General features: G+C 43.2%; 1 protein-coding gene and 1 pseudogene across 1 annotated transcript in view; both read left to right on the top strand.

Moving 5' to 3' along the window:
* The window catches only part of LOC126190687 (oxysterol-binding protein-related protein 9-like), a 528,891-nt gene that overhangs the window by 182,939 nt on the left and 319,485 nt on the right, over positions 1 to 26,467 (top strand). The window contains 1 exon segment of the mRNA XM_049931146.1: positions 21,483 to 21,683. Within this exon segment, the coding sequence (XP_049787103.1) occupies positions 21,483 to 21,683 (201 nt within the window).
* On the top strand, positions 7,355 to 7,472 carry LOC126089670 (5S ribosomal RNA; annotated as a pseudogene).

The raw sequence follows: 26,467 nt of genomic DNA, 5'->3' as shown, positions 1-26,467 counted from the left end.
TTCTTTGGTCTTGTTCATTGTCTGTGATACAGAACTGCTCGCGCCCTGTACTTTTTCGCCCTTAAAGTAAGTATGCGCACTGATTACCATGAACTAGGACTAATTATGTCCCAAGTGCTTCCTTTAATGAACAACAATGAATGGCAGCATGGTTGTTTCCTATCTGACGGGAAGTCACTGGAGCAATGAAATAGAATGACAGATTATTGTTAACGTAATTACGGTCTAGTCCGCCCTCGTGGTCTCGCGGTAGCGTTCTCGGGGTCCCGGGTTCGATTCCCGGCGGGGTCAGGGATTTTTTCCTGCCTCGAGATGACTGGGTGTTGTTGTCGTCTTTATCATCATCATTCATCCCCATTACGGTAGGAGGAAGGCAACGGCAAACCACCTCCATTAGGACCTTGCCTAGTAAGGCGGTGCGGGTCTCCCGCATCGTTCCCCTACGCTCTGTAAAGAAGCATGGGACTTCATTTCCATTTCAATTACGGTCTGGCATGTGTGCTCTGCTAAGTTAAGATTCGTCAAAAATTGCTCGAAAAAGTATGTTAAATACTACCACGTATGTCGACCTCTTCTCAACTAAAGTGTAAGTCTCATATACCAAATAAAGTACACTCTTCCGCAATCCCGGCAAAGTACGACACACCGATGTTCGTCATACGATGTAACTAGGATATGAGCTCAAACTCAAGGGTCAGTCATTATGAAATGGGTAAGAAGTCGGTTTTCATTTGAACGAGGAATTTCCAGTTTGTTTGTTGAGAGACTTCGTTAGTATGGCAAATTGTAACAATTATTATTATTATTATTATAATGTAACAAATCAGTATCAAAACACATTTATTTTCATGACAATGAAAACATGTAATACTGGATACAAAATTTCAACATAAAATTTGAAGATGACTTTGATATAGCACTGTGTTTTCCTTACGTTCTATGAAATTCACTGCGATATATGCATCCCACTAGGTTCAAATGACGACAGCTAAGCGGGATTACTGAGGAGAGTAGTAATGTTCCAAAACAATGTCTGTGATGTATAAGGGAACACAGGAATTCCAGGCTTTCCTGGGACGGAGAGGAGAAGAATTTGATTTCACTTTTCAAAATTCTTTAAAAGCAGTCTAGATCGCAACCGATGTTAACGTCTGACCGGTTTCGCCCTTTTAAGTACGGGCTATCATCAGAGTTTGCAGTGTAATGAGAAAAGTAACAGTGCTGTATTACATAGAGAAGCCAATGTTGTGAAAGTATACTCTAAAACGATGTATCATTACCCATATGGATGACGGCGGTGGCGTCTGACCGACTGCGGATGCCTCACTCACTGATGACAAAGCAGCCACGAGTTATATAGGGTAGAGTGTGGGCCCTCCAGAGCTTAAGTTGCATCGCCGTCAGCCAGTGGGGAACGACTTACATATCATTTGAGTCTTCATTCTTAAATATTTAAGTAATCAAGGAACGAGTTTATATTCATTTATGATTCATAATCGATGTTGCAGCGTGCCTCATAAAATGCATGACAATCTGGTGTAATTCGTTATTTCAGCTCCACAGCGTCGTCTGGATGAAATAATGAGCACTAGAAGAACATTAGTTCTACAGTGTGTTACAAAAAGGTACGGCCAAACTTTCAGGAAACATTCCTCACACACAAATAAAGAAAAGATGTTACGTGTACATGTGTCCGGAAACGCTTAATTTCCATGTTAGAGCTCATTTTAGTTTCGTCCACCTACACTCAATGGAGCACGTTATCATGATTTTATACGGGATACTCTACCTGTGCTGCTAGAACATGTGCCTTTACAAGTACGACACAACATGTGGTTCATGCGCGATGGAGCTCCTGCACATTCCAGTCGAAGTGTTCGTACACTTCTCAACAACAGATTCGGTGACCGATGGATTGGTAGAGGCGGACAAATTCCATGGCCTCCACGCTCTCCTGACCTCAACCCTCTTTGACTTTCATTTATGGGGGCATTTGAAAGCGCTTGTCTACGCAACCCCGGTACCAAATATAGAGACTCTTCGTGCTCTTATTGTGGACGGCTGTGATACAACACGCCATTCTCCAGGGCTGCATCAGCGCATCAGGAATTCCATGTGACGGAGGGTAGATGCATGTATCCTCGCTAACGGAGGAGATTTTGAACATTTCCTGTAACAAAGTGTTTGAAGTCACGTTGGTACGTTCTGTTGCTGTGTGTTTCCATTCCATGATTAATGTGATTTGAAGAGAAGTAATAAAATGAGCTCTAACATGGAAAGTAAGCGTTTCAGGACACATGTCCACATAACATATTTTCTTTCTTTGTGTGTGAGGAATGTTTCCTGAATGTTTGGCCGTACCTTTTTGTAACACCCTGTATAGCTACTGCTATTTATTCGTAGTGAAACCACTTGTATGTTATATTAATATGAAAATTATACATATTGATCTATTTGTATTACTAGTCAGTTATTTGAAGTCTTAAACACTAGAAAAAACAAAATGCATCGTAGTTTATTTGTGCCATCTGGTGGTGCCTGTAATAACGCATTGGGACGCAGTTTCCTTGGAGACATCGAGGCTGATATGTCTATCAGTTGTCAAAGATGTACGTGACGCTTGTATAACATCTGAGGTCGATATCACTCACCAAAGAGAAAAGGGGCATTGTTTACAAAAGTGGCGCCAGTGTAGATAATCTGCAATACATCACTGTTCACAAGAGGAAACGGTTATGCACAAATAATTCAGAAACATTTGGAGCTTATAATAAAAATGTATCTTAAGAAGAGCTGTAAAAATGTGGAAATTATGTATACATCTCATTTGTATAATCTTTGACGTTATTGGTATTATAAATTAATATTTCTGCGACTGTTTCACGTTTTATATCAGGAGAGAGTCACACCTATTAGAATAGTGAGGTACATTTGTTGTGCATTTGACGCTAAAAATCGTAAAACTGGCTATAACATAGAAACTTAAAAATAATGTAGCACTGTAGGTAATTGGAGGAGGAAGTATCCTCTGTTTCAGAAGATGTATTCAAGTAATTCAGAAACCTCTTGTGGGGTGGCGCCATGCTTACTAGCCGAGGTAGAGGGACCGAAAATTTACTGTCACAACTCGACCTCTGCCTCTTTTAATACAGGTGCCCCCACACATTCCAGTGTGGCACATGGCACATATTCAGCCATTGATCTCTCGGTTTGCAGTCTTGGCCTTCTCCCATCTATCCACTGGAGAGCACACGACGACCTGTGTGATAGTGACCACTTCCCCATCTTCATGTAACTCTCCCAGCGTCATGCCCACGGACACCTACCCAGATGGGCTTTAAACAAGGCAACCTGCGAAGCCTTCACCTCTGCTGTCACCGTTGAATCTCCCCCACATGGTGCCATCGATGTTGTCGTTGAGCAGGTCATGATAACGATAGTTTCTGCGGCGGAAAACACGATGCCTCGTTCTTTAGGGTGCCCCCGGCGAAAACAAGTCCCTTGGTAGTCGCCGGAAGTCGCTGAGGCAATTAAAGAGCGTCAGCGAGCTGTACAGCGACATAAGCGGCACCCTTCCCTAGAGCACATATTAGCCTTTAAGCGGCTCCGTAGCCGCGTTCGCCAGTTTATAAAACGACAGAAACAAAAGTATTGGGAGAGCTACGTGTCGACCATTGGGTGCCATACGTCTCCTTCGCAAGTCTGGACGAAGATCAGACGTCTTTTTGGGTACCAGACCCCAACATGTGTCCCTGGCATTAACATCAATGTCGTGTTATCTACCGACGCAAGCGCGATTATCGAGCACTTCGCTGAGCACCATGCTCGAGCCTCTGCATCATAGAACTACCCTCCAGCCTTTCGCACCCTCAAACGGCGGAAGGAAAGGAAAGTCCTCTCGTTCACAACACGCCACTGTCAACCCTATATCGCTCCGTTTACAGAGTGGGAGCTCCTTAGCGCCCTTGCACATTGCCCCGACACCACCTGGGCCGGATCAGATCCACAGTCAGATGATTAAACATCTCTCGTGTGACTGCAAGCGACATCTCCTCGTCATTTTTCAACTGGATCTGGTGCGATGGCGTCTTCCCATCGCAATGGCGGGAGAACACCATCATTCCGGTGCTCAAACAGGGTCAAAACCCGCTTGATGTGGATAGGTACCGGCCCAACAGCCTCACCACCTTCCTTTGCAAGCTGCTGGAACGTATGGTGTACCGGTGGATGGGTTGGCTCCTGGAGTCATTTGGCCTACTGGCTCCATGTCAGGGCGGCTTCCGCCAGGGTCGCTCTACCACTGGTTATCTTGTGTCCTTAAAGTGTGCCATCCAAACAGCCATTTCCAGACGCCAACATCTGGTTGCTGTCTTTTTTGACGTACGTAAAGCGCACGACACGACCTCGTTACATCATATCCTAATCACGTTGTATGAGTGTGGTCTCCGGGGCCCACTCCCGATTTTTATCCAAAACTTCGTGTCGCTCCGTACTTTCCGTGTCCAAGTTGGTACCTCCCATTGTTCCCCCTCGTATTCAGAAGAATGGCGTTCCGTAGGGTTCCGTATTGAGTGTATTTTTAGTGGCCGTCAACGGCCTAGCAGCAGCTGTAGGGCCGTCGGTCTCCCCTTCTCTATTTGCGGATGACTTCTGCGTTTCGTATTGCTCCTCCAGTACTCGTGTTGCTGAGTGGCGCCTACAGGGGGACATTCACAAGGCGCAGTCATGGGCTCTAGCCCACGGCTTACAGCGTTCAGCCGCGAAGTCGTTTGCCATGCATTTCTGTTGGAGTAGCACTATTCATTCAGAACCAGAACTTTACCTTAATGACGGTCCACTCACTGTAGTGGAGACATATCGATTCTTAGGACTGGTTTTTGACGCCTCATTGACTTGGCTACCCCACCGTTGTCAGCTTACGCGGAAGTGCTGGCAGCATTTCAGTGCCCTCCGCTGCCTGATCAGCACCAACTGGGGTGCAGATAGCTCTACGCTGCTGCAGCTCTACAGAGCCCTTGTTAAAGCCCGCGTTGACTATGGGAGTCTGGTTTACGGTTCGGCGGCGCCTTCAACGTTGCGTTTACTCGACCCATTGCACCATTGTGGCGTTCGCCTAGCGACCGGAGCTTTTATAACGAGTCCGGTGACCAGCGTCCTGGTGGAGGCCGGAGACCCTCCATTGAAGGTTAGGCGTGCACAACTGCTCGCCAGTTACGTTGCACACGTTCGTAGTTCTCCTGTGCATCCGAATTACCATCTCCTTTTCCCAACCACGGCGGTTCGTCTCCTGCATCGGCAACCCAGGGCAGGGCTTACGATTGCGGTTTGCGTCCGGTCCCTTCTGTCTGAACTGGAGTCCTTCCCTTTACCACCTCTTTTCGAGGTCCATTCATGTACACATCCATGGTGTACACCTAGGCCGAAGATTCTTCTGGACGTTTCGCATGGCCCTAAGGACTCCGTTAACCCTGCGCCTCTCCACTATCACTTCCTCTCTATTCTCGACATGTACCGGGGCCATGAAGTGATTTACATCGGCGGCTCGATGGCTGGTGTCACCTAGGCTTTGCATATGTTCATGGAGGACATATTGAACAACACTCCTTGCCAGATGGCTGCAGTGTTTTCACTGCGGAGCTGGCGGCCTTATCTCGTGCTCTTGAGCACATCCGCTCATGCCCTGGCGAGTCATTTCTCCTTTGTACAGACTCCTTGAACAGCCTACAAGCTATCGGCCAGTGCTACCCTTGCCATCCTTTGGTAGCGTTGTGGAGTCCATCTATGTCCTGGAACGGTCCCGTCGTTCAGTGGTGTTTGCGTGGACCCCAAGACACGTCGGAATCCCAGGCAACAAAGTTGCCGACAGGCTGGCCAAATAGGCTACGCGGAAACCGCTTTCAGAGATGGGCATCTCCGAAACTGACATGCCTGCTGTCTTACGTCGCAGGGTTTTTCGGCCCTATGAGACGGAATGACATAACAGTACGCACAACAAACTGCGTGTCATTAAGGAGACTGAACGTGTGGAAGTCTTCCATGCGATCTTCTCGCAGGGAATCAGTTGCCCTCTGCTGGCTCCGCATTGGCCATACGTGGCTAACCCATGGTTACCTCCTCCGTCGCGAGGACCCACCTCGATGTCGCTGCGGCTTACAAATGACGGTCGCCCGCCCACCTCTTGCTGGACTACCCACTTTTATCCACTCTGCGGCAGACTTTTAACTTTCCCAGCACCCTGCCTTCGGTGTTGGGCGACAATGCCTGCACAGCAGCTTTAGTTTTTTGTTTTATCCGTGAAAGTGGGTTTTATACTTCTATGTAGGTTTTAGCGCATGTCCTTAGTCCCTCTGTCCTCCACCCTAGTGCTTTTAGGGTGGAGGTTTTAATGTGTTTCAGAGTGGTTAGCTTTCCCTTTTTATTCTCGTGGTTGGCCAGCCACTATAATCTGCTTTCATGTTTTACTCTCTTCAGTTTCTAGCGTCTCTATTGTTTTCTTGTCCACTTTTGTTCTTTTTAGTGTTCATTGCCTTCCCTTCATTCTTGTGGCTTTTCCTTTCTTTCCGTTTTGTGTTATATGTTTCGTCCGTTTTATTCTCACACTTGCGGCATTGTTTTATTAGGACCAAAGGACCGATGACCTCGTAGTTTGGTCTCTTCTCCCGCCCTCTAAACCAACCAGCCAACCTAATTCTTTTTAACTCCCAACACTGTCATCGCGCTTGGTCGACCGTTGGTAGCACTTTGTAACTCAGTTACTGACGCCTTCCGCTGATTACTTGAGATTTTCACAGCTACCTTCCTCAATGCTCGACGTCCCCTGCCGGTCAGTACATGAGGTCTTCCCGGTCTTCATTTATCCGTGGTTGTTCCTTCGCGTTTCCACGTCACAGTAAAATCGCCATCGGTTGACTTGTGCAGCTGTAGAAGGGTTGAAATGTGTCTGATGGATCTGTTGTTGAGGTGACATCCTCGTTCGAAACAACTGAGCTCTGGTGTTACTGCTTCCCTACTGACAAGTCGATGCTCGCTGCCTATTCTGATAATGGCAGGTGCGCATCTCGTAACAACTAGTGGACAGCCGGCCGGAGTGGCTGTGCGGTTCTAGGCGCTACAGTCCGGAGCCGGGCGACCGCTACGGTCGCAGGTTCGAATCCTGCCTCGGGCATGGATGTGTGTGATGTCCTTAGGTTAGTTAGGTTTAATTAGTTCTAAGTTCTAGGCGACTGATGACCCCAGAAGTTAAGTCGCATAGTGCTCAGAGCCATTTGAACAACTAGCGGTCAGTTCCGCGTTACGTAATGGAGTTCGGATACTTTTCATCGGAAAGTGAATATGTGACACACTTCCTTTCCGCGGCAACGACCTTGCCGCAGTGGATACACCGGTTCCCGTCAGATCACCGAAGTTAAGCGCTGTCGGGCGTGGCCGACACTTGGATGGGTGACCATCCGGGCCGCCATGCGCTGTTGCCATTTTTCGGGGTGCACTCAGCCTCGTGATGCCAATTGAGGAGCTACTCGACCGAATAGTAGCGGCTCCTGTAAAAAAAAAAAAACCACCATAACAACCTGGAGAGTGGTGTGCTGACCACACGCCCCTCCTATCCGCATCCTCATCTGAGGGTGACACGGGGTCGGATGGTCCCGCTGGGCCATTTGTGGCCTGAGGACGGAGTGCTTTTTCCTTTCCGCGCTCTGTGCACTGATTTCCTTCCCCTGCTTTTGCGCTATGGCCTGGATGTCAAGCTTCGTTACTCGTACCGAAGAGCAAGACTCGCTACAGTGCCTCTAATCCTCTCTGGCTGTAGCCATTAATCTGCGACGCACAATGTTCAACCGAACGAGGAGTGTTGCGGCGCAGCACTAGTCGCTCTGGTTTCGCAGGTGCGTCGGCGTGATGCACGCGTAGCGTCGGCGGCTTTTCCATTGCGTAACGCAACGGTTGCGGCCGCAGCAGCAGCAGCAGCGGCGGCATCGATCTGCAGCGAGCACGTGCCGCCTGCGGGCCGGCCTGAGGTAGCGGCAGATGTCCCCCGTTGCTGCACCTCCGCCTCTCCCACACCCAGCGCCGATCTCGGCATTGTGCACCATTCCCCCGCTGACGTTGCACCCAACATGTTGAACGTATCTGAGTTCTGGCCTCTGGGGAAAGCCAATTTCTGAGAGACAGGTTTCTGTACGCAAGTTCTCGGCAGATTCCGTCGCAAGGATAAGGTAGACACCGCACGTCGGCGAAAATAAACGGAACAAAGGTGACGTCACCATCAGACGGTGGTGTGTTCACAGGTATAAAAATTATGCGGAAGTACCAGTGATAAATTTGACCAGTGGCCAAAGTAAAATTTATTACAGCGGTTCTTCAGTAGGTTTGTATGGTAAACTGCTGAGACGTGAAACATTTCAAAACATTTAACTTGCTGGAAGAGATATAGCGCGACCGCTACGGTCGCAGGTTCGAATCCTGCCTCAGGCATGGATGTGTGTGATGTCCTTACGTTAGGTTTAAGTAGTTCTAAGTTCTATGGGACTGATGACCTCAGATGTTAAGTCCCGTAGTGCTCAGAGCCATTTGAACCCGTTTAGAAGAAATATATACACCAAACAGTACTTAGTATTGAGAATTTTACGCACCAGTTGTCAGACTGGTAAGTGCAGAAATTCACTTGAAGGATCAGCGGTTTGATAGCATAACCGACATTCAAACCAGTTCGGCGCGCAAGTCGATCAACAACTCAAAGGAGGGCTTTTATGGCAGTTTCACATAGTTGTATGACCACCTTGTGCATTGTACTCAAGTGGGAGGAGTGGAGACGATGTAAAACAAGTGATACATTATAACCACTATGTTAACTTTTCTCTGTTACATACACACTTTTTGGACTAAACCCTTTCGTGAATAGCTGGTAGCATACGAAATACGAGGTGTGTGAGAAAAGTAGAGACTGACAACATTGGAAGCGATCTGGCAACTCTGTGTTGTTCTCTTGTGCATGCCGGTGTGTTCATCCCGTCCACGTGCTCAGTCCGACTTTCAGTTCGATACAGCCATCATGTGATTTTTGAGAGCGCCATCAGTGAAGTTGTGTTTTTGTTGTGTGTCACGAAAACCGAACGCGGACGTTTGAGCAACGTTATGCCATAAAGTTTTGTGTTAAACTTGGGGAAACCGCGAGACTGACCTTTCAAAAGTCGAAAAAGGCCTGCGGTGAACATCTCTTATCAAGACCACACGTTTTTCGCTGGCACAAATCATTTTTGGAAGCTGAGAATACGTTGAATGTGAACTCGCGCAGGGAGACCGAATCGAAAAATCGACGAAAACGTCGAAAACGTCGAACTTGGGCGTGCTCTTGTGAGATTACTTCTCCAGTCAATTTGTCAACCAAGTGTTTTATAAATGTGTCCTTGAATGGCCCAGGAAAAAGTTTAAGCGAGCGAGACCGGACATTGCAGACGAGTGGATACTGCATTGCCTCTACGCCGCATGCCACACGGCCACTTACCTCACTGAATTTTTGACCTCGAAAGGCATTCCTGTTGCTCCACAGCCCACCTATTCGCCTGATCTGAGTCCGTGTGACTTTTTTTCCTTTTCCAAAATTGAAAAAAAGTCTTAAAAGGACGTAGGTTTGGGACTGGAGAACATTCAGAAGAATGTGACCAACATGTTAAAGGCCCTATGAGGTTAAGCGCTGTTACCAACACTGGGAAGAACAACCCTTCCGGTGTGTAGCCGCTGAAGGGAACTCGATCGAAGGGGACAATATTGTTAAAAAAAAAACTTTGGTAGGCAGAAAATCAGTCTCCGTAGAGTCGGCCGGCAGTCATGTAGTGTGTAGGTGGGAAAGTCGTGAATCCTGTGGGCCAGGTGTGATATTTCAGTGTGTTTCATATTTCTGGATTCGGGAGGTAGTTATCCATAAGACAAAGCCGTCATCAGTTCGAAGGTTAGTTTGAACGCCACGTGCTCTACTATCCATGATGCTGTTGGAGGTATTATGTCGTTGTCTTCTTCGGAACTTTGAATCTCCTTATCCAGGCAGTTGTAGGGGTACCTGCAGTCGTGGAATCCGAGCCAAGCTGCAACTCAGTATTTTTTACATTAAAAAACATTGCAGCTAACGATGAAGTTATTCTGGCAGAACGGAAAGCACATTCCTTTGTGCTGGCGTGGAATTGTGACGAGTCATTTTGCGGCTTGTTACGCAAGTATTGCAGTTTTCTTAAGTAAATATTGCGGTTTATCGAAGTCGCACGTGGTCAGTAGCCAGAGGAGTCATTAGCCGGCTGACATTAGTGTTAAGTGAAAGAGACGGTTTTCACGAGGCGTAGCAGAAGCAAATAAACTGAATTCGCTTCCGTGCAGACTTCAGATGTTTGGTTTTTGCTTTCTCTCTTCACCTACGTAGTTCTAACAGCTACCCTGTTCAGTGGTTGGATCTAGGACTCTTTTTGAAGGAAGTGAGGGTACTACAGTACTTCTATCTCACGTATTGAAGGAATGGCAACATTCACCCTGCTTAATTGGTCAAAGTGTTATTGGCAGCTGAGTATTAAGATCGTTTTATAAGTGTCACAGTGACAATAACTGATCAAAGTCCGACACATAAATTGTTTAACGTGCCGAACGTCGGTAGGAGTGCTTGTATTCAGTGTCCAGCTGTTTCATTTTACGTAGAAAACTCAACTCCGTACTGTGTGCCAGAGAGACAAGATTAAGAGTGCAGGCATTCATAACTGGTATCGAAACCCTGCTTAGCTTTGTGTGTTGTTCTAGTGTCGGAATCCTGTACGAGATGTTTTTCAGGATTTGAAAGCGCCATGCCTGGGTGACCTCTGTTAAAATTTATGTGGAATTCCGTAGCACAAGACTAATGGCCGCGACGTTACGACAGTATGAATGGCTGACGTTAATAAGTGGCTTCGTGAATTAGTGGAATAAACAATATGCCCATCCTGTAATTACCTGTCATAACTAGGCAGCACGACAGGCACGAAACAACTGAAGCTCGAACCGTGAGAATGGAGGAAGATATATTGCTCATCATCTGTTAGTAGTAGTAGTAGTAGTAGTAGTAGTAGCTTTTCTGTTCTTCATTCCGAAGACTGCTTTGATGCAGCTCAGCGCGCTATTTAGAAAATGTGTCTTTGTAATTTGGCGCTGGGAGAACTGAATCGTTACACATAGGGAAGAAACTTTTTTTACACCTTGATAAGAGAAGAAACAGAATTACGTACAAAATAAAGCAGGAGTCAACACATCACAAAGGCAGTTACCCATACAACAATGGAGAGCGTTTTCCAGAAACACGAATAATAGCTTCGTTCCCGAATGGTACATGCGTATTCGTTTTTCACAAGGTTTTTTTTCGTGTGCTGTGGTATCCTTCTGACCTAGATAAGGATGAACAAGACGAAGCGATACTGTTAATTGCGCAGAGATGATGCACTAAAGTGCACGGAATTAACATGTAGTTGTAGTAGTAGTAGTAGTAGTAGTAGTAGTAGTAGTAGTCCTACAGTTCGATTCGCATCTGTGATTAGCGTAGTAACCGCAGTGTTCAGTGCGTATCACACCTACTCCGAAAACAAACTGCCTGTCATCCAGCAATCCTCACACACTATATTTTTCTGAGACGTCAGTTCTTTTCATTTATTATTTCTGTGTTCTCTCTACTTCTTCATACGGTCGGTTTCTTCCACCTTCAGGCCATTTTCGCCGACTCATGATGCTGATTTTTTCTCCCATACTCTTTTCATTATCTGGGGTATCAACTTCAGAAATATTATCTCCATTTATTCGTCTGCATTCTGCTCTCAGAAAGCTCCCGGAGCATATAACGATAAATTCGATATTCGTTTATGTCTTCAGCACTTCTTCGTAGACAAGCATGGTGAAAAGGTTGTTACAAAAGTGAAGAATAAGTACAAAGGCGTAGTACTTGCCAATGTTTCAAGGGAAAAAGTTGGTAGATGGACCTAGAAGCTAACAATGAAGGATGCCAATCTGCACTGAAGCGCCAAAGAAACTGGTACGGGATGCGTATTCAAATATCGAGATACGTAAACAGGCAGAATACGGCGCTGCGGTCGACAACGCCTATGTAGGCGCAATTATTAGACCGCTTACTACTGCTGCAATGGCAAGTTATCAAGATTTGAGCCGGCTGCGGTGGCCGAGTGGTTCTAGGCGCTTCAGTCCGGAACCGCGCGACTGCTACGGTCGCAGGTTCGAATCCTGCCTCGGGCATGGATGTGTGTGATGTCCTTAGGTTAGTTAGGTTTAAGTAGTTTTAAGTTGTAGGGGACTGATGACCTCAGATGTTAAGTCCCATGGTGCTCAGAGCTGTTTCAAACATTTTCATCAAGATTTGAGTGTGAACATGGTGTTACAGTCGACACACGAGCGATGGGACACATCATCTCCGAGGTAGCAATGAAGTGGGGTTTTACCGTACGACCATTTCACGAGTGTACCGTGAATATCAGGAATCCGGCAAAACATGAAATCTCCGGCATCGCTGCGGCTGGAATAAGGCCCTGCAAGAACGTGACCAACGACGACTGAAGAAAATCGTTCAACGTGACAAGTGCAACCCTTCCGCAAATGGCTATTGACTTCAATGCTGGGCCATTAACAAGTGTCAGCGTGCGAACCATTCAACGGAACATCATCGACATGGGCTTTCGGAGCCAAAGCTCCACTCGTGTGCCCTTGACGACTGCACGACACAAAGCTTTACGCCTCGCCTGGGCCCGTCAACACCGACGTTGGACTGTTGATAACTGGAAACATGTTGCCTGGTCGGACGAGTCTCGATTCAAATTGTATCGAGCGGATGGATGTGTACGGGTGTGCAGACGACTTCATGAATCCATGGACTTTGCATGTCAGCAGGGGACTGTTCAAGCTGGTAGAGGCTCCATAATGGTGTGGGGCATGTGCAGTTGGGATGATATTGGATCCCTGATACGTCTAGATACGACTCTGACAGGTGACACGTAAGCAAGCGTTCTGTCTGATCACTTACATCCATTCATGTCCATTGCGCATTCCGACGGTTTTGGCAATTCCAACAGGACAATGCGACACCCACACATCCAGAATTGCTACGGGTGGCGCTAGGAACACACTTCTGAGTTTAAACTCTTTCACTGGCCACCAAACTCCCCACATATGAACATTATTGAGCACATCTGAAAGTTAGTTTCGACTGTCATGAGACAACCAAAGTAATCAATACGTAGGGATCTATGTCCTAAAGCATTAGAATATACGTATGTTCACAGATCGCAAACCACTGTAAAATATTTGACAGTGGGTACTTTGCAGCACAATAGTGGTTCTCTTTCCTGTTACGCTTGAAGTGGACCAAGGGTAGGGTTGCCACCCGCCCCGATATATCGGCACAGTTACCGTTATGGACCTTCTTGTCTCACCATCCCAACAAGATCCAATTTTGTCTCGATTTTGCAAAATACTGTTACGAACTTGGCGAAAATACTCAAGTAACGCCATGTTTTAGCGCGATATGTAAATGCAGCTTCAGTTAATTTTATTTATGTAAACAATTGAAAACACTATTATATACCTGGCTAAAAATGGTGTGAAGATTTCAGCCGACAATTGTTTCCAGGAATATTTAATTTCTTAAGGAAACCGAAAATCCAGAACGAAAATGCCAACTGCTAAAATTATGCTAGTATTTGCTTTCCATTCCCACACTCAGCACCACTGTGGAGAAAGCATTTTCTCTGATGTCGGCCCAGTAGACTTAACTGCAAGCTCACGTGCATATGGAGTTTTATAAATATGTAACTAAGGGAAAAAAAACTTGCTGAAAAAGGTGAAATCATCTGAAAAAATACGATACACCAACTACTTCTGCCCCTATTAAGTTCCATTTCATTATTTTCTAAATAAAAAGTAATTTTGTTTAATAAATTTTTATTTCGTTTCTAGACCCCCCATCTCAGTGTCCTGACGAGATCTCAGCTAATATCGCAACCCGAAGCAAGGGGAAAAATGATTACCTGTTTGCGTACTGCGAGCCCCAATCTTCCTTAACTTGTTCTTACAGTCTTTTGGTGAGTTCCATATTGGAAGATGTGCGATTGCACTGCATTCTGTCTTTTCTAATAGTGTTCCTCGCAAAGAACTCTTTCTTTCAAAGATTCCCATTTAAGTTCATGGAGGATTGCCGTAATATTCTCGTTCTGACGGAACCCATAAGTGATAAATCTAGCAGTACAATAGTGAATCGTTTCAATGACTTCCTATAATTTATGATTTTCCTAGAATGATGATTTCTCTGGATATATTGTGTGATTAGTTCATAAGGAGTCTAACCAGTACCGTTCTCGCCACGCATGGGACACCGAGCGAGGTGGCGCAGTGGTTAGACACTGGACTCGCATTCGGGAGGACGACGGTTCAATCCCGCGTCCGGCCATCCTGATTTAGGGTTTCCGTGATTTCCCTAAATCACTCCAGGCAAATGCCGGGATGGTTCCTCTGAAAGGGCACGGCCGACTTCCTTCCCCATCCTTCCCTAATCTGATGAGACCGATGACCACGCTGTCTGGTCTCCTTCCCCAAAACAACCAACAACCACGCATGGGACAAGGACAGGGAAAATCGTGGAGGTACGAGAAACATCCTCCGCCACAGTCACATGGTTTGCGCGGTGTAGATACCAATCGACCTGGTGGGGATCACTCACACCGCAGAAATTTCCTGCAGTTATCCCAGTAAACTTGATATGCTCGTTCAAATTCATATAGTTTCGCGACATTACGCCTAGGTATTCAATCGATTTGACGGAGTTGGGCAATGTACGTTGGTACTGTATGCCAGCATTGCAGCAGGAATGTGTTTTTTTTGTTTTTTTTTTTTTTTCGCCATCTGCCTTGCCTTTACTCAAACTTAAAGCAAGTTGCCATTTATTACACCAACAGAAATTCTGTCGAAGTCATCTCAAATATTTCTTTGTGTTCATGGAGCACAAAAGCGGTCTTGTTAGACTCCTCTGGGGCATTCCAACATAACCTTTGCCTGTGATGAACATCATGACTGTGTAGTTGTTTTTAACACTGTGTATGCTTATGTCGTTTGCATTCTCCAGTGTGGTTTAGTGTCGAGCACTTTCCGCAGATGTAAGAACATATCTTTAAGCAGAAATTTCTAAAATTAGACGCGTACGCGTGGACAATACTAAGATACAGCCTTACACATATTAGTTTACTCTTTAATATGGTTTGTTATCCTCCGAAAAGTTTGTATTGATTGGCAATGCGTTGTTCTGGTATAAAACAAGACTAAAACTCTTAATTTAAAAAAATTGGTGAGAGTCAACAAAATGTTAGGGCATGTAGCGTGTATGCTACATCAAGACCTTAAATACGTTTTGTATCCTAATAATCAAATGTTTTCAGGGTTTGCTTTGAAGGACTTTATTTATACACTGGCAGCTGAACTACGTGTATATATCTATGTAATTACCACAAAATGTTGTTCTGGTGTTTGACAATAGTCGGATAACTTTTCATATTTTACTATTTTTTATCGAACTACAAAAAAAAGTTCGTTTCCATGTGAAACATACATACATTTTTCATTTAGTGCACAGCACGAATACGAATGCCTCGCAATCAGCCAACGTACATCTGCAATGACATTTCTGGATTTGATTCACCATCTCGAGTAGTCGACTGGCATGGAACTTTGTTGGTGTTGACACCGGCTTTGATGTTCTGGGTCTCTTCCTCACTGTAGCTGCATCATCTTTATCATAACATTCTTCCTCCTCTTTACTCTCTTCTTCCTCCTGCATTATTCTTCGTGAATGTGAAAGTATATAAAAAAGAAATGTTTCACATTATTGTGATGAAATGAACAATCTGTAATATTGCGTAGGGTGTATTAGCATATTACAGCATGTTCTAAACACACACTAGTTCAAAATTACTAAAAGGAAACAGAAATTACTTTTATTTCCCGAAGTCGTGCTGACACCGCGATAGACGGCTTTCTACAACAGATGCTGCCACCTAGTGGGCGCCTGTGTTGCCAAAAAGCTTTCTTAGAGCTAAGTCTGGCTTCTTTTTAATACCGTTTGCCTGGTAAATCACATCGTTTGCATGGGGCTCCCAAAACTGGATTTCGTAAACCGATTTCCCAGTACCGCTTCTGGCTGGTCTTCTAAACACTTCAAAATCGATTCTGGAAATCCACTTCTGGTTGCCGCTTTTCTATTTTCGCTCCCATGTAAACGCTACGCTTTTGTAACGTGTTTCGGCTATTAGGTTTCGTTTTGTTTCTACAAATTTTCGGCTAATATGGACGGATTGGCTTTTTGTACAGTAAAGGGTAAGTAGAGATATTACACTGAAGCTATTTACACCTCGTCTAATTGAAGATAAGTTACGATTCTACTGACTAAATCACAAACTGTAACAGCTGTTTTCCAGGCGCGATGTTTTACTGGGCTAGAAAATCCGCTCCAGGCCTTCACATGTTAACGCGAGAGCGAAAAACGGTTTCCAAAATTTGATTTTCGTATTCCGGAAGATGCCGCATGTAAACCTAGTGAACGAGTGTTTTAACTGGGGACCGGAAGTATGGCTTTTTCACAGTTATTTGACTTCTTTTCTAGCCCCCCCCCCCTCTCTCTCTCTCTCTCTCTCTCTCTCTCTCTCTCTTTTCATTCTTTTCATTGAGAAAGCAGAATAATCCATGCTGATTTCATAATTATTTGCACTAAACTAAGATTTCGAAACACGCATCAATACTCCTTGAAATGTATTATTAGATTTAATTAAAAAGCACAACAAAGCAAACTATAGGTGTGTTGCGTGTGTGTTCTAGGCTCGTGAGCATGCACATACACAAGACCAAAAATCTAACTACGAAAAATAAACAATTGAGAGACTTACTGGAAACGATGTTGAAGCACAGTTGACACCAGCAGAGTATCACAGCTTCACAACAAGAAAGGAAGTTGTTCTAAGCAAATCAGAGTTCTGTTTATTACGCAGCCACTATGTTACTGCAATTGGCCTCCCGTGGCCATTATCGGAAACATGCGGTGACGTTATAGTTACAAAGTACAGTGATGATTAAGGGAAATGTATTGCACGTTGAATGTTTTTAAGACTCTTGTGCATTTACTGTACTATTATAATAACTGATTCAATGTGTTCTCGTGAAATGTCACGATGAAAACTCACGATTAACCGACCGAAGAGCTCTCACTCCCAGGTGTGTCATGGATTTCCCAGTTGTCAAAATAATATGCCAACGGCCGGAATGAGGAGAGGAACAATGAACTCCTGTCCACTGCAGTAGTACGCCAACTAAAAAAAAATATAGGGAATAAAGTAACATTGCAGCGCAGATATTTGAAAGTTTGCCCTGTAAGTACCTAGCAGAAACATTATTTATATTTTTATTGTGAGGAAAAGAAAGGTATGTCAGAGAAACTGACATGAAAATGTTTATTTAAATTAGTTTTTGAGTCAAAATACTGAGGTTTTAAAATAAGTTGATATTTAGTATGCATTCATAGAAATAAATCTCAAATTGTAGTGTCCGACCGAAACATTATTTGCGGCCGAAACCGTATTCGAATATTCGGCTCCTCTTCTATTTTTGGCCGAAACCGGAATTTACATAATTAAGTTAAAAGTTCCCTAAATTTACCTTATACCCCAAATCACTAGTTTTTTACATCTCTGTAACAAGTTATCCGATCAAGGTAAAATAAAAGTTTTCGATATATTAGTGGATAAAGAGAGAAATCCATTGAACTACAATTTATACCAATTTGTGTCTTGCATATCACAATCAATTAGTATTCTCAAGAACTTTCTGTTACTAACAAGTTGATAGCTAAATGCTTGTTTTGTAATATATTTTGTAGTTTTTATTATATTTGGTAGTCTTCTATAACAATACTCTTTCCTTAACTCAACAGCAAATCATTAATTACATCATGGAGATCTCGCATTAGACACTTTCGTACTACCAGGCCCAAAATAACGATATAGTCATATCTGTGAGACAAATAAAATTGAATTAACGTACAAAACAAAATTTTAGAAAAAAACTAATTATTTATAGACAGAAATAACGTCAGCAACACTTCAAATTTTTGGTAATTTAATAGTTCTAGTAAGTGAAATGATAGAGACTTACAATGTAAGCTGAGAAAAGTTTTTCCACATTGTCACCGGGCAAATCATTCGACGATCTGCATAAATTTGGCAAGTCACACTGAACACCTGTTCACTAGGAACGATAGTAGGTGGAGCAGAAAGGTACTTAAGTATTGCTTTTCTTAGAATGGGATAAGGACTAGAGTTCCATTATGAATATAGGTCATCGTTGCGTTATAACGGTGGTTTCGAAAGATAACATTGGATGGTGTGCTTGAACACCGAAGTTTGATCCTGCAATACTCTTGTGTCCATGTCTTACTGCATCTCATCAGTGACGTGGTAGAGTGAATCCCGTAGACATCTTCCTGCTGCAGACTGGCTCCGTTTTGCAGAAGTTGAAGGCTCATTGCCTCTGTCTGCCAGTAGACTATTATTATGCCCCTTCAAGAATTCAGTTACTTCGGACATTCCGATGTCCACTTCGTCGGAAGTAAGATATGTAGACCTTGGGTCGAGTAATGTCGCAGCAATAAGTAAAGGATGTCCTTTAGCATAGGAGAATTTTTGTGTAAAGATTCACGCAGTACATTTCTCATATTTGTCCTTGTTTCATCTTAATTTTCGCGTCGAACTTGCGTCTCAGGAAAGATCACGAAAGAATTATTGCAGAAATACATGCTTCGCTGAGAGGTAAGTCCAATATGGCTTCGTAGAAAAATGTCAGGACGTCTTTGAGATGTATAACATTCCACTCCGAAAGGGAAGTGTGGTAACTCCACAATGTTCTACACTACACAAGTTGACTGCCCTTTTTTTGCTCGAAAAGTCTTTGCAACATCAAGTATGTGCTGTTCCATCTCACATCGACATTTTGTATCAAAGCATGTTTTAGCACTCGACATTGATTCTGACAGTCTGTTAGTTTCCTGGAAGCTTGCTCAATGTTGTGGAAGTGCCCACGATTTTCCTGCACTTTTTTATTATAGCTTTGGTTTATTCATTTGAGAACAGGGAATGTTTTATCGCCAGTTGCAGTGTATGTGACACACAACCTATAGACTCATGTTGCCCACGCATTGCACAAACCATATTTGACGCTTTGTCACGTAATATCGGGAGTGGCACTTAACCACTCGCATTTCACAATCAGATTCTTTACTTTGGCTTTCACTTTGTCGTAGGTCTGCGGCATCAACGTCGATCTATAGAATTTTTCAGATTTGAGCCAATATTTGTGATCAGGCTGTAAAACAGTAAAATTAAGCCGACTGAATGCACTCTCATGCACCAAAGAATAAGGCAGCGTATCATCAGTTATTAAATCCATAATAACTGTGTATTCTTTCTGTATTTTCATAATCGTCTGGGCATTGTGGAGATTTAGTGGTCAAACTGTTTGGTTGACTTAATTAGATTGGCTTTTTCATGCCGGTACCGGTACTCAAGACGACTATGGAATCCATCCGCTTTGGTTTGGTTTCATTTTTCAAGTGGTCGTATTCTGTCCGACATTTTAAAACCTTTTTATATTCTGAGCCAAGAAATTTTGATAAATGTCGCTTAAATCCATGCAATGTTTGTCTTTTGTGTTCATGGCTGTCCAACGAAAGTGTGTAAATGGCTTCAGATAAATCGGTGGTACTTTCATTAAAGTACTTCCAAATTCTATTCTTTTCTCTTCGTTGACATTTTATACGTATAAAATGAAAGTAAGTCAGAGAATAAGTAAACTGAACTAGATACAACTACCAAAAAAAAAAAAAATCCACAACATATTAAAAACGGTGCAGTCCTGCGTATCTTCTTATAGGAAGATACTCTTTAGTTGTACTACAAACGTACCAAGTAGATAAACTCGAAATGCTATAGCCTGTACATGACTAATGACATCACACCCCTGCACAAAATACACGGAAGGGAATAATTTGCTTGCTTCCTTTCTTAGGAGCGCTAGCTTCACACAGCCATCTTCATTTCCGTTTTTGCAATTGATGGACAACCTGACATATCTCCTCTTTTTTTATTTCTAATTACGTAATGCATTTTAGTCACAGTCAGTAAACCAACGTCAATCAGCGCCGCGGAAAGCAGTTCGAAAAACATCACAGTTCCGACTAACAATATGCTTGTTATTTTATAAATTTACGCAAACTGAACCGGTAAAGCTGTGTACCACATGAGCGAAGTTCTGTAAACCAATATTGGTTACTAAAGAAAATCGTCCGCTTTCGGAGAAACTCACTAATAAAATCTTTCAGCATAACACACGATAGCCCATTCCATTCAGTAAAATACCGAGTAAATTAAACTGTTATTAACTTAGAATAAGAATATCACTATCAGAAATGATTACATTATATTGTGATTAACAAGAATACATCCCAGTTTTTACGCGCGATGACAATTTCTCTTAGTAGGTAAACGGCACACTTCAACACTATTGTTGACTCAATCCATTCCGAAAGCGACCGGACTTCTCACGAAAGCTGAAGTCGAAGATTAGTTGATTTCTGATAGAAACCGAAACTCTGGCCGAAACCAATATTCGGTCGGTCTGTATCGAATTTTTATATATCCATTCGAAGTTCTAGTGCATCCAGAAATCATTTCTTTAATGATATGACAAGGCACACCTCTAATTTTTTTGTTTTTCTCACTAGCCCTGAAAACCATTAAAATGAAACTTGGTACACGCATTTAAGTTATGCTGCAAAACCCAATGGAACACTTATTTCCGGAAGCTCTTCAAACTGTTTTACATACCTGAAATGAATAAATCCGAGTAAATTATTTCTCAGGTACTTGAATCAAAAGTAAATAAAGTACATAAAACAGTTTTAGCGTTGATTACGTTTCGGCTTGTCTCTGTATAAAATATGATCTAATTTTTCTTCGTACGGATGAAGTTATCAAACAATATCTACCTAACTGGATTTTCGTATGCATTCCTCCCCCACAGTATAATTATAGCAAAAATAAAATCTCAGAGCAATGGACCTTGTTTTATTTCATCTTTTTCTGTCCTTTTTGCACACACATTTAGCTTATTTCGTTTTGGAGAATTGGCGATACTGGTCGGAGCATGCAGAAATGGAAATAACAGATGCACAGAGAGCATATGGTGTAAAGTACACACTGCAATCAGATACAGCAAGTTTACTTCATTCCGCGAGCTAGAAAACTTCAAAGTTGGATGAAGCATACCATGCTAGATGGGGACTGAGGTTAATCTGTTAACTCGTAAAATTTGTAAAACAGTAAGCAAGAAGTATTCAGCGACATCTTTGTGTAGGCAGCGATATATAGCGGCCTCTTTTGTTACAGTCGCGAGAGAAGATGATGCGAGGGGTACGGCGCGGCTGCGTGCGACTGCGCGGAGCCGTCATCGGCATCGACGACGAAGACGACTGCACGTTCACAGTCACCGTCGACGGCAAGACGTTCCACCTGCAGGCAAGGGACGCTGACGAGCGCGAGCGCTGGATCCGAGCCCTCGAGGACACCATCCTGCGGCACGCCCACAGGGTGAGACACTTGCGACAAGGCACAGCGTATATACGTTAGCGCACAAGTTCCAAGCAAAGTGGAAAAAAAGAACTGCTTCTTTTCGCTACTTTGTTCCTAACTTGTTTCACGAAATCAACAATGCTGACGTTGGACACTAACTTCTATTCCGACATTAACTCTTCTTCGAATTTTGTTGTACACTGATGTGATAAAAATCAAGAGAGAACTCCTAGCATTGTGTCGGATCTTCTTTTGCCTGGTGTGGTGCAGCAACTCGATGTGGCATGGACTCAGCAAGTCGTTGGAAGCCCCCTGCACTGAAATATTGAGCCATGCTGCCTCTATAGCAGCTAATAACTGTTAGTGTTGCCAGTGTAGGATTTTGTGCACAAACTGACCTCTCGATTATGTCCCCCGAATGTTCGATGGGATTCATATTAGGCAATCTGGGTCTCCAAATGATTTGTTCGAATTGTCCAGAATGTTCTTCAAACCAATTGCAAACAGTTATGGCTCGGTGACTTGGCGCATTGTCAGCCATAAAAATTCCATTACTGAATTGCTGCAGATGGTCTCCAAGCAGCCGAATATAACCATTTCCAGTCACTTATTGTTTCAGTTGGACCAGAGGACTGAGTCCATTCCTTGAAAACACAGCCTGCACCATTATGGAGCCACCAACACTTGCACAGTGTGCTGTTGACAACTTGGGTTGATGGCTTCGTGGGGTCTGTGCCCCACTCGAACTCTGCCATCAGCTCTTTCCAAATGAAATCGAGAATCATCTGACCAGATCACGGTTTTTCCGGTGATCTAAGGTCCAATTGATACAGTCACAAGCCCAGGAGAGGTGCTGCAGGCAGTGTGCAGATAGCAAAGGCACTGGTGTTGGTCATCTGCTGCCATAGCCCATTAATTCCAGATTCCTCCGCATTACCCTTACGGATACATTTGTCATATGTCCCACATTGATTTCTGCGGTTATTTCAGTGTTGCTTGTCTGTTAGCACTGGCAACTCTAAGCAGATGCCACTGCTCTCTGTCGTTAAGGGAAGGTCGTTGGCGACTGTGTTATCCGGGGTGAGAGGTAATGCCTGAAATGTGGTATTCCCTGCACACTCTTGACATTGTGGATCTCGGAATATTGAATTCCCTAACAGTTTCTGAAACTGAGTGCCCCATGCGTCTATCTCCAACTACCATTCTGCATTCAAAGTGTATTAATTCACATTGTGCAGCCATAAACACATCGTAAACCTTTTTACATGAATTATTACGACAGTTTGGCCAACACAGTGCCCTTTTATGCCTTATGTACACGATATGACCAACTATATATGTATGTATCACTATCCCATTTCAGGTCAATGTATTAAAAGTGAAAGTTTGGTACAAGAGTTTGCGGGTAATGTATGGCTGTTTACCTTTTTGAACAGGTGAACAGATTTGTAGGTAACAACGAACTGTATTTAGAACTGTAACTCTTTTTTACTGGCTCCATGTTTTTGTACAAAACTTGCCACATTTGTTGAAACTTTCGTTTATCTATCTTATGAATTTATGTTTTTCATTTCTGCATTACTTTTTCATGGAAGCAAACTCAAAGCACTTTGATTGCTAAAAGATAATAAAACCTTAACCCTTTAACTGCTCTGGATGTTTTAACGTGCGTGCCTTTGTACCTGCCCCTGTGTGCTCTGAGCGTGTTTATGCGTGCCACCAGTCGTCCTACCTCGTACTCTGAACATGTCTACGCATACACACATCCAGAGTGCCAATTAGGACTGGTGGCACGCGTAAACACATTCAGAGCAGTTAAAGGGTTAAATTGTAATTAACACAGTGGTGAAGATAGCCGATTCCTTGTCAGTTACAAGTTATTGATCTGAATTCTGCTGAATACCATCTGTTAAATGATCATGAATGCCTGCATAAACAGGAGTAACAGCAACCATTATATCGCAAATGTCAATGTAGAGGTCTATAGCCAAACTTAGAGAAGTGCATAGAAGAAGAAAAAAAGCAGAAAATAGTGAGATATTTTTGTCAAGATCGAAATACTCATGTTGCCAAGAGTGGGCACATTTTTCAATTTAGCAGGATGGCAATGCTACTCGAATTCGAGTTATACACTGTTGGACAAAAAAGTGATTGTACACAAGGGAGGAAGAAACAAAACCAAACAAAACTCAACTGGTAGAGAACATATGTGACTTCCTTTTAGTGATGACAGTGTAGAGTTAAATTTACAAAGAATTTGGCAGTATGATGAGTATTAAGTTGCAGCACCTTGGCATGGATGCATGTAGCTATTAGGGTGGGAGGGATTTCATAAAACCATTGTAGCATCTCCTAATGCATGCTGGCCCAAAACTTTCGTAAATTGTCATCGATATAATGGATTCTGGCACTGGGACTGAGTTGATGTCCCAGCTGGTCCCACACAGGTTCTATTGGGGACAGATCTGGGGATCTTACTGGTCATGGGAGTACCTTAGCATTGCAAAATCAGTTCATAAAGACATACGCTATTTGTGGACAAGCATGTTACTGCTGAAAAGTGGCTACACAATACTGGCACATACGAGGTAATACACAAGGATGCAGGATGTCTACAACATACTGATGTTCCACCAGTGTTTCCTCAATTGTTACCAGCCATGACCTGAAGTCATACCCAAAGGCTTCCCATACCATAATGCCAGGAGTAATACCACTGTGCCTCTCCAAAACACTGGAAGAAAGAGACCTCTCACCAGGTTGCCAGAATACTCACCAATAATGATCATCTGGGGTAGTGCAGAACCTGATGCCTCACTCAGTGCAGTGCGACACCATTCATCAACAGCACCTGCTTTCTGGTCATGACATTTCAAACACAGCCATTTGTGTTGCAATGTTAATGGCAGCTTAGGCATGAGATAGTAATTCGATAGCCTGGCTGCTGCTGATCTTCAATCAATATTGTGGGATGGTACAGAATGTTGCAGGGAGTCCTTCACTTGTTCTTGGATGTCGGCACAGATGTGAAGGAATGACAATGTACTTGGTGCACAATATGACGATCCTGCCTTGTGGTGGTCAGACATGAACAAACAGAACCTTGTAGATGAGTATGCCTGCCCTCACATTCCTATGCAGTCCAACATCAGGCCACTGTCACAGCCAAATGCCCCACAAATTTGAATATTTCATGATTCAACCAGCCAGTTAAATGGAGACCCACAATGAGTCACCTTTCAAACTCTGTAATGTGCTGAAAACTCCATTCACAGTGATCGCTCAACATTTGATGCTGTTTCTGCTCTGTATATCCTATGAGGCCAGGTAACAACACTAAACATCAGCTACACTAATGCATTCTGGTGCCTCATTATATCTGTTACAGTAGTGATTTGCCTAATCATTTACATACCCACTGATTGTGTGTATGTTTATGAAATTAGATGGTCGTCCAACCATGTCTCCAGGGTGGTTATCTTTTTTTAGGAGGCAGTTTAATTACAAATTTTACAAACCCCTGTTGTGGCTATGTTAACATTCTCTTGTACCGGTTAGACAAGGGCAGTAAACTTTCAGTAGTTGGATCTACTGGATGATTTGAATATAGTTCTGGGCAGTTTCCCACATTCATTCACACAAATTGTGGGCATTACTTGACCTTCACAAAGGCAACCCAAAAATGTGACTTTGGAGGTAAGTGTTCAATGTTATTTATGTATAACTATAAAATGTTGCATGAAAATAACACAATACATCAATTAGCATGACCAGAATATGTAACCTTTCTGAAGGAACAAACCATTACAGACATCATTTTTGAATAAGCATTTCCAAAGCTTATTTTCCGATTCTTTCATTATTGAAGAGTCTTTGCCACTGACACTCTTCAACTGATAGTTTTTTATCAATACCTGACAGGATTGTCCCAGTTCTAATTTTTGTTCTATTTCAAATGTATATTTTTCAGCATCATCTGATTGTAATTTGTTTATGAATAAATATTTCTTCTGTGACCGAACTGTAACTTCATTTCTTTAACCTTACGTTAATTTTATTGGACACGTGCAACATCTCAGCATATGCCACATGAACTTAAATTGAATAAGTAAAAATGTGTCAACCGTAGTCATTTTAATAATATATGAGTATGTAGTTACCGTCAACTAATGAAATAATGCTCATCAAACAATAGAAAGTACAGGATGGAATAGCAATTTTATTATGAAAATGATAGATCGCTACACACCATAGAAAGGTGGTGGTGAGTTGCAGAAAGGCACAATGAAAAATGCTAAACGGAGGGATGGTCAATATCCAAGCAAGCGTATGACAAGACTGGTCATTTGAAGCAAAAGACTTCATATGGACGTATGCCCTATTCTGAATAGATTCCGAGATAGTGACATTTATTGTCACTTCCGTACGTTTTTCTTGAATACCTCGAAAGCTGCTGCCTCTAGTGCAAACGTATTGCAGTAGAAAATTAAAGTACATTAAATTTCCTACAAAAAAAGGTCCTGTTCATTATTTCTCACCAACTAATAGTTTGCGCAAAGAGGGCAAGAGAAAATTGGAAATCGCGAGCAACTCACATGTGCTGTAGCTTAGGTGGTTTTTGTAGTTCAATTTGATGTAGTTTCCCGATTCTATAAGCCACATATGTATACTGTTAGTAGGCCTGTTATGGGGCGATATTTAGCTGGGTTTGCTGTGTCTGCTTGATCTTTAGGTTTCAGATAAGTTATTCCATGTGTAAGTGTATCAGGGAATGTGTATGGGTCTGCAAGGTAACTGTTAAA

Source organism: Schistocerca cancellata, chromosome 6 (assembly GCF_023864275.1).
Source record: "Schistocerca cancellata isolate TAMUIC-IGC-003103 chromosome 6, iqSchCanc2.1, whole genome shotgun sequence".
NCBI classification, from domain to species: domain Eukaryota; kingdom Metazoa; phylum Arthropoda; class Insecta; order Orthoptera; family Acrididae; genus Schistocerca; species Schistocerca cancellata.
This window is presented reverse-complemented; position numbering and strand designations above follow the sequence as displayed.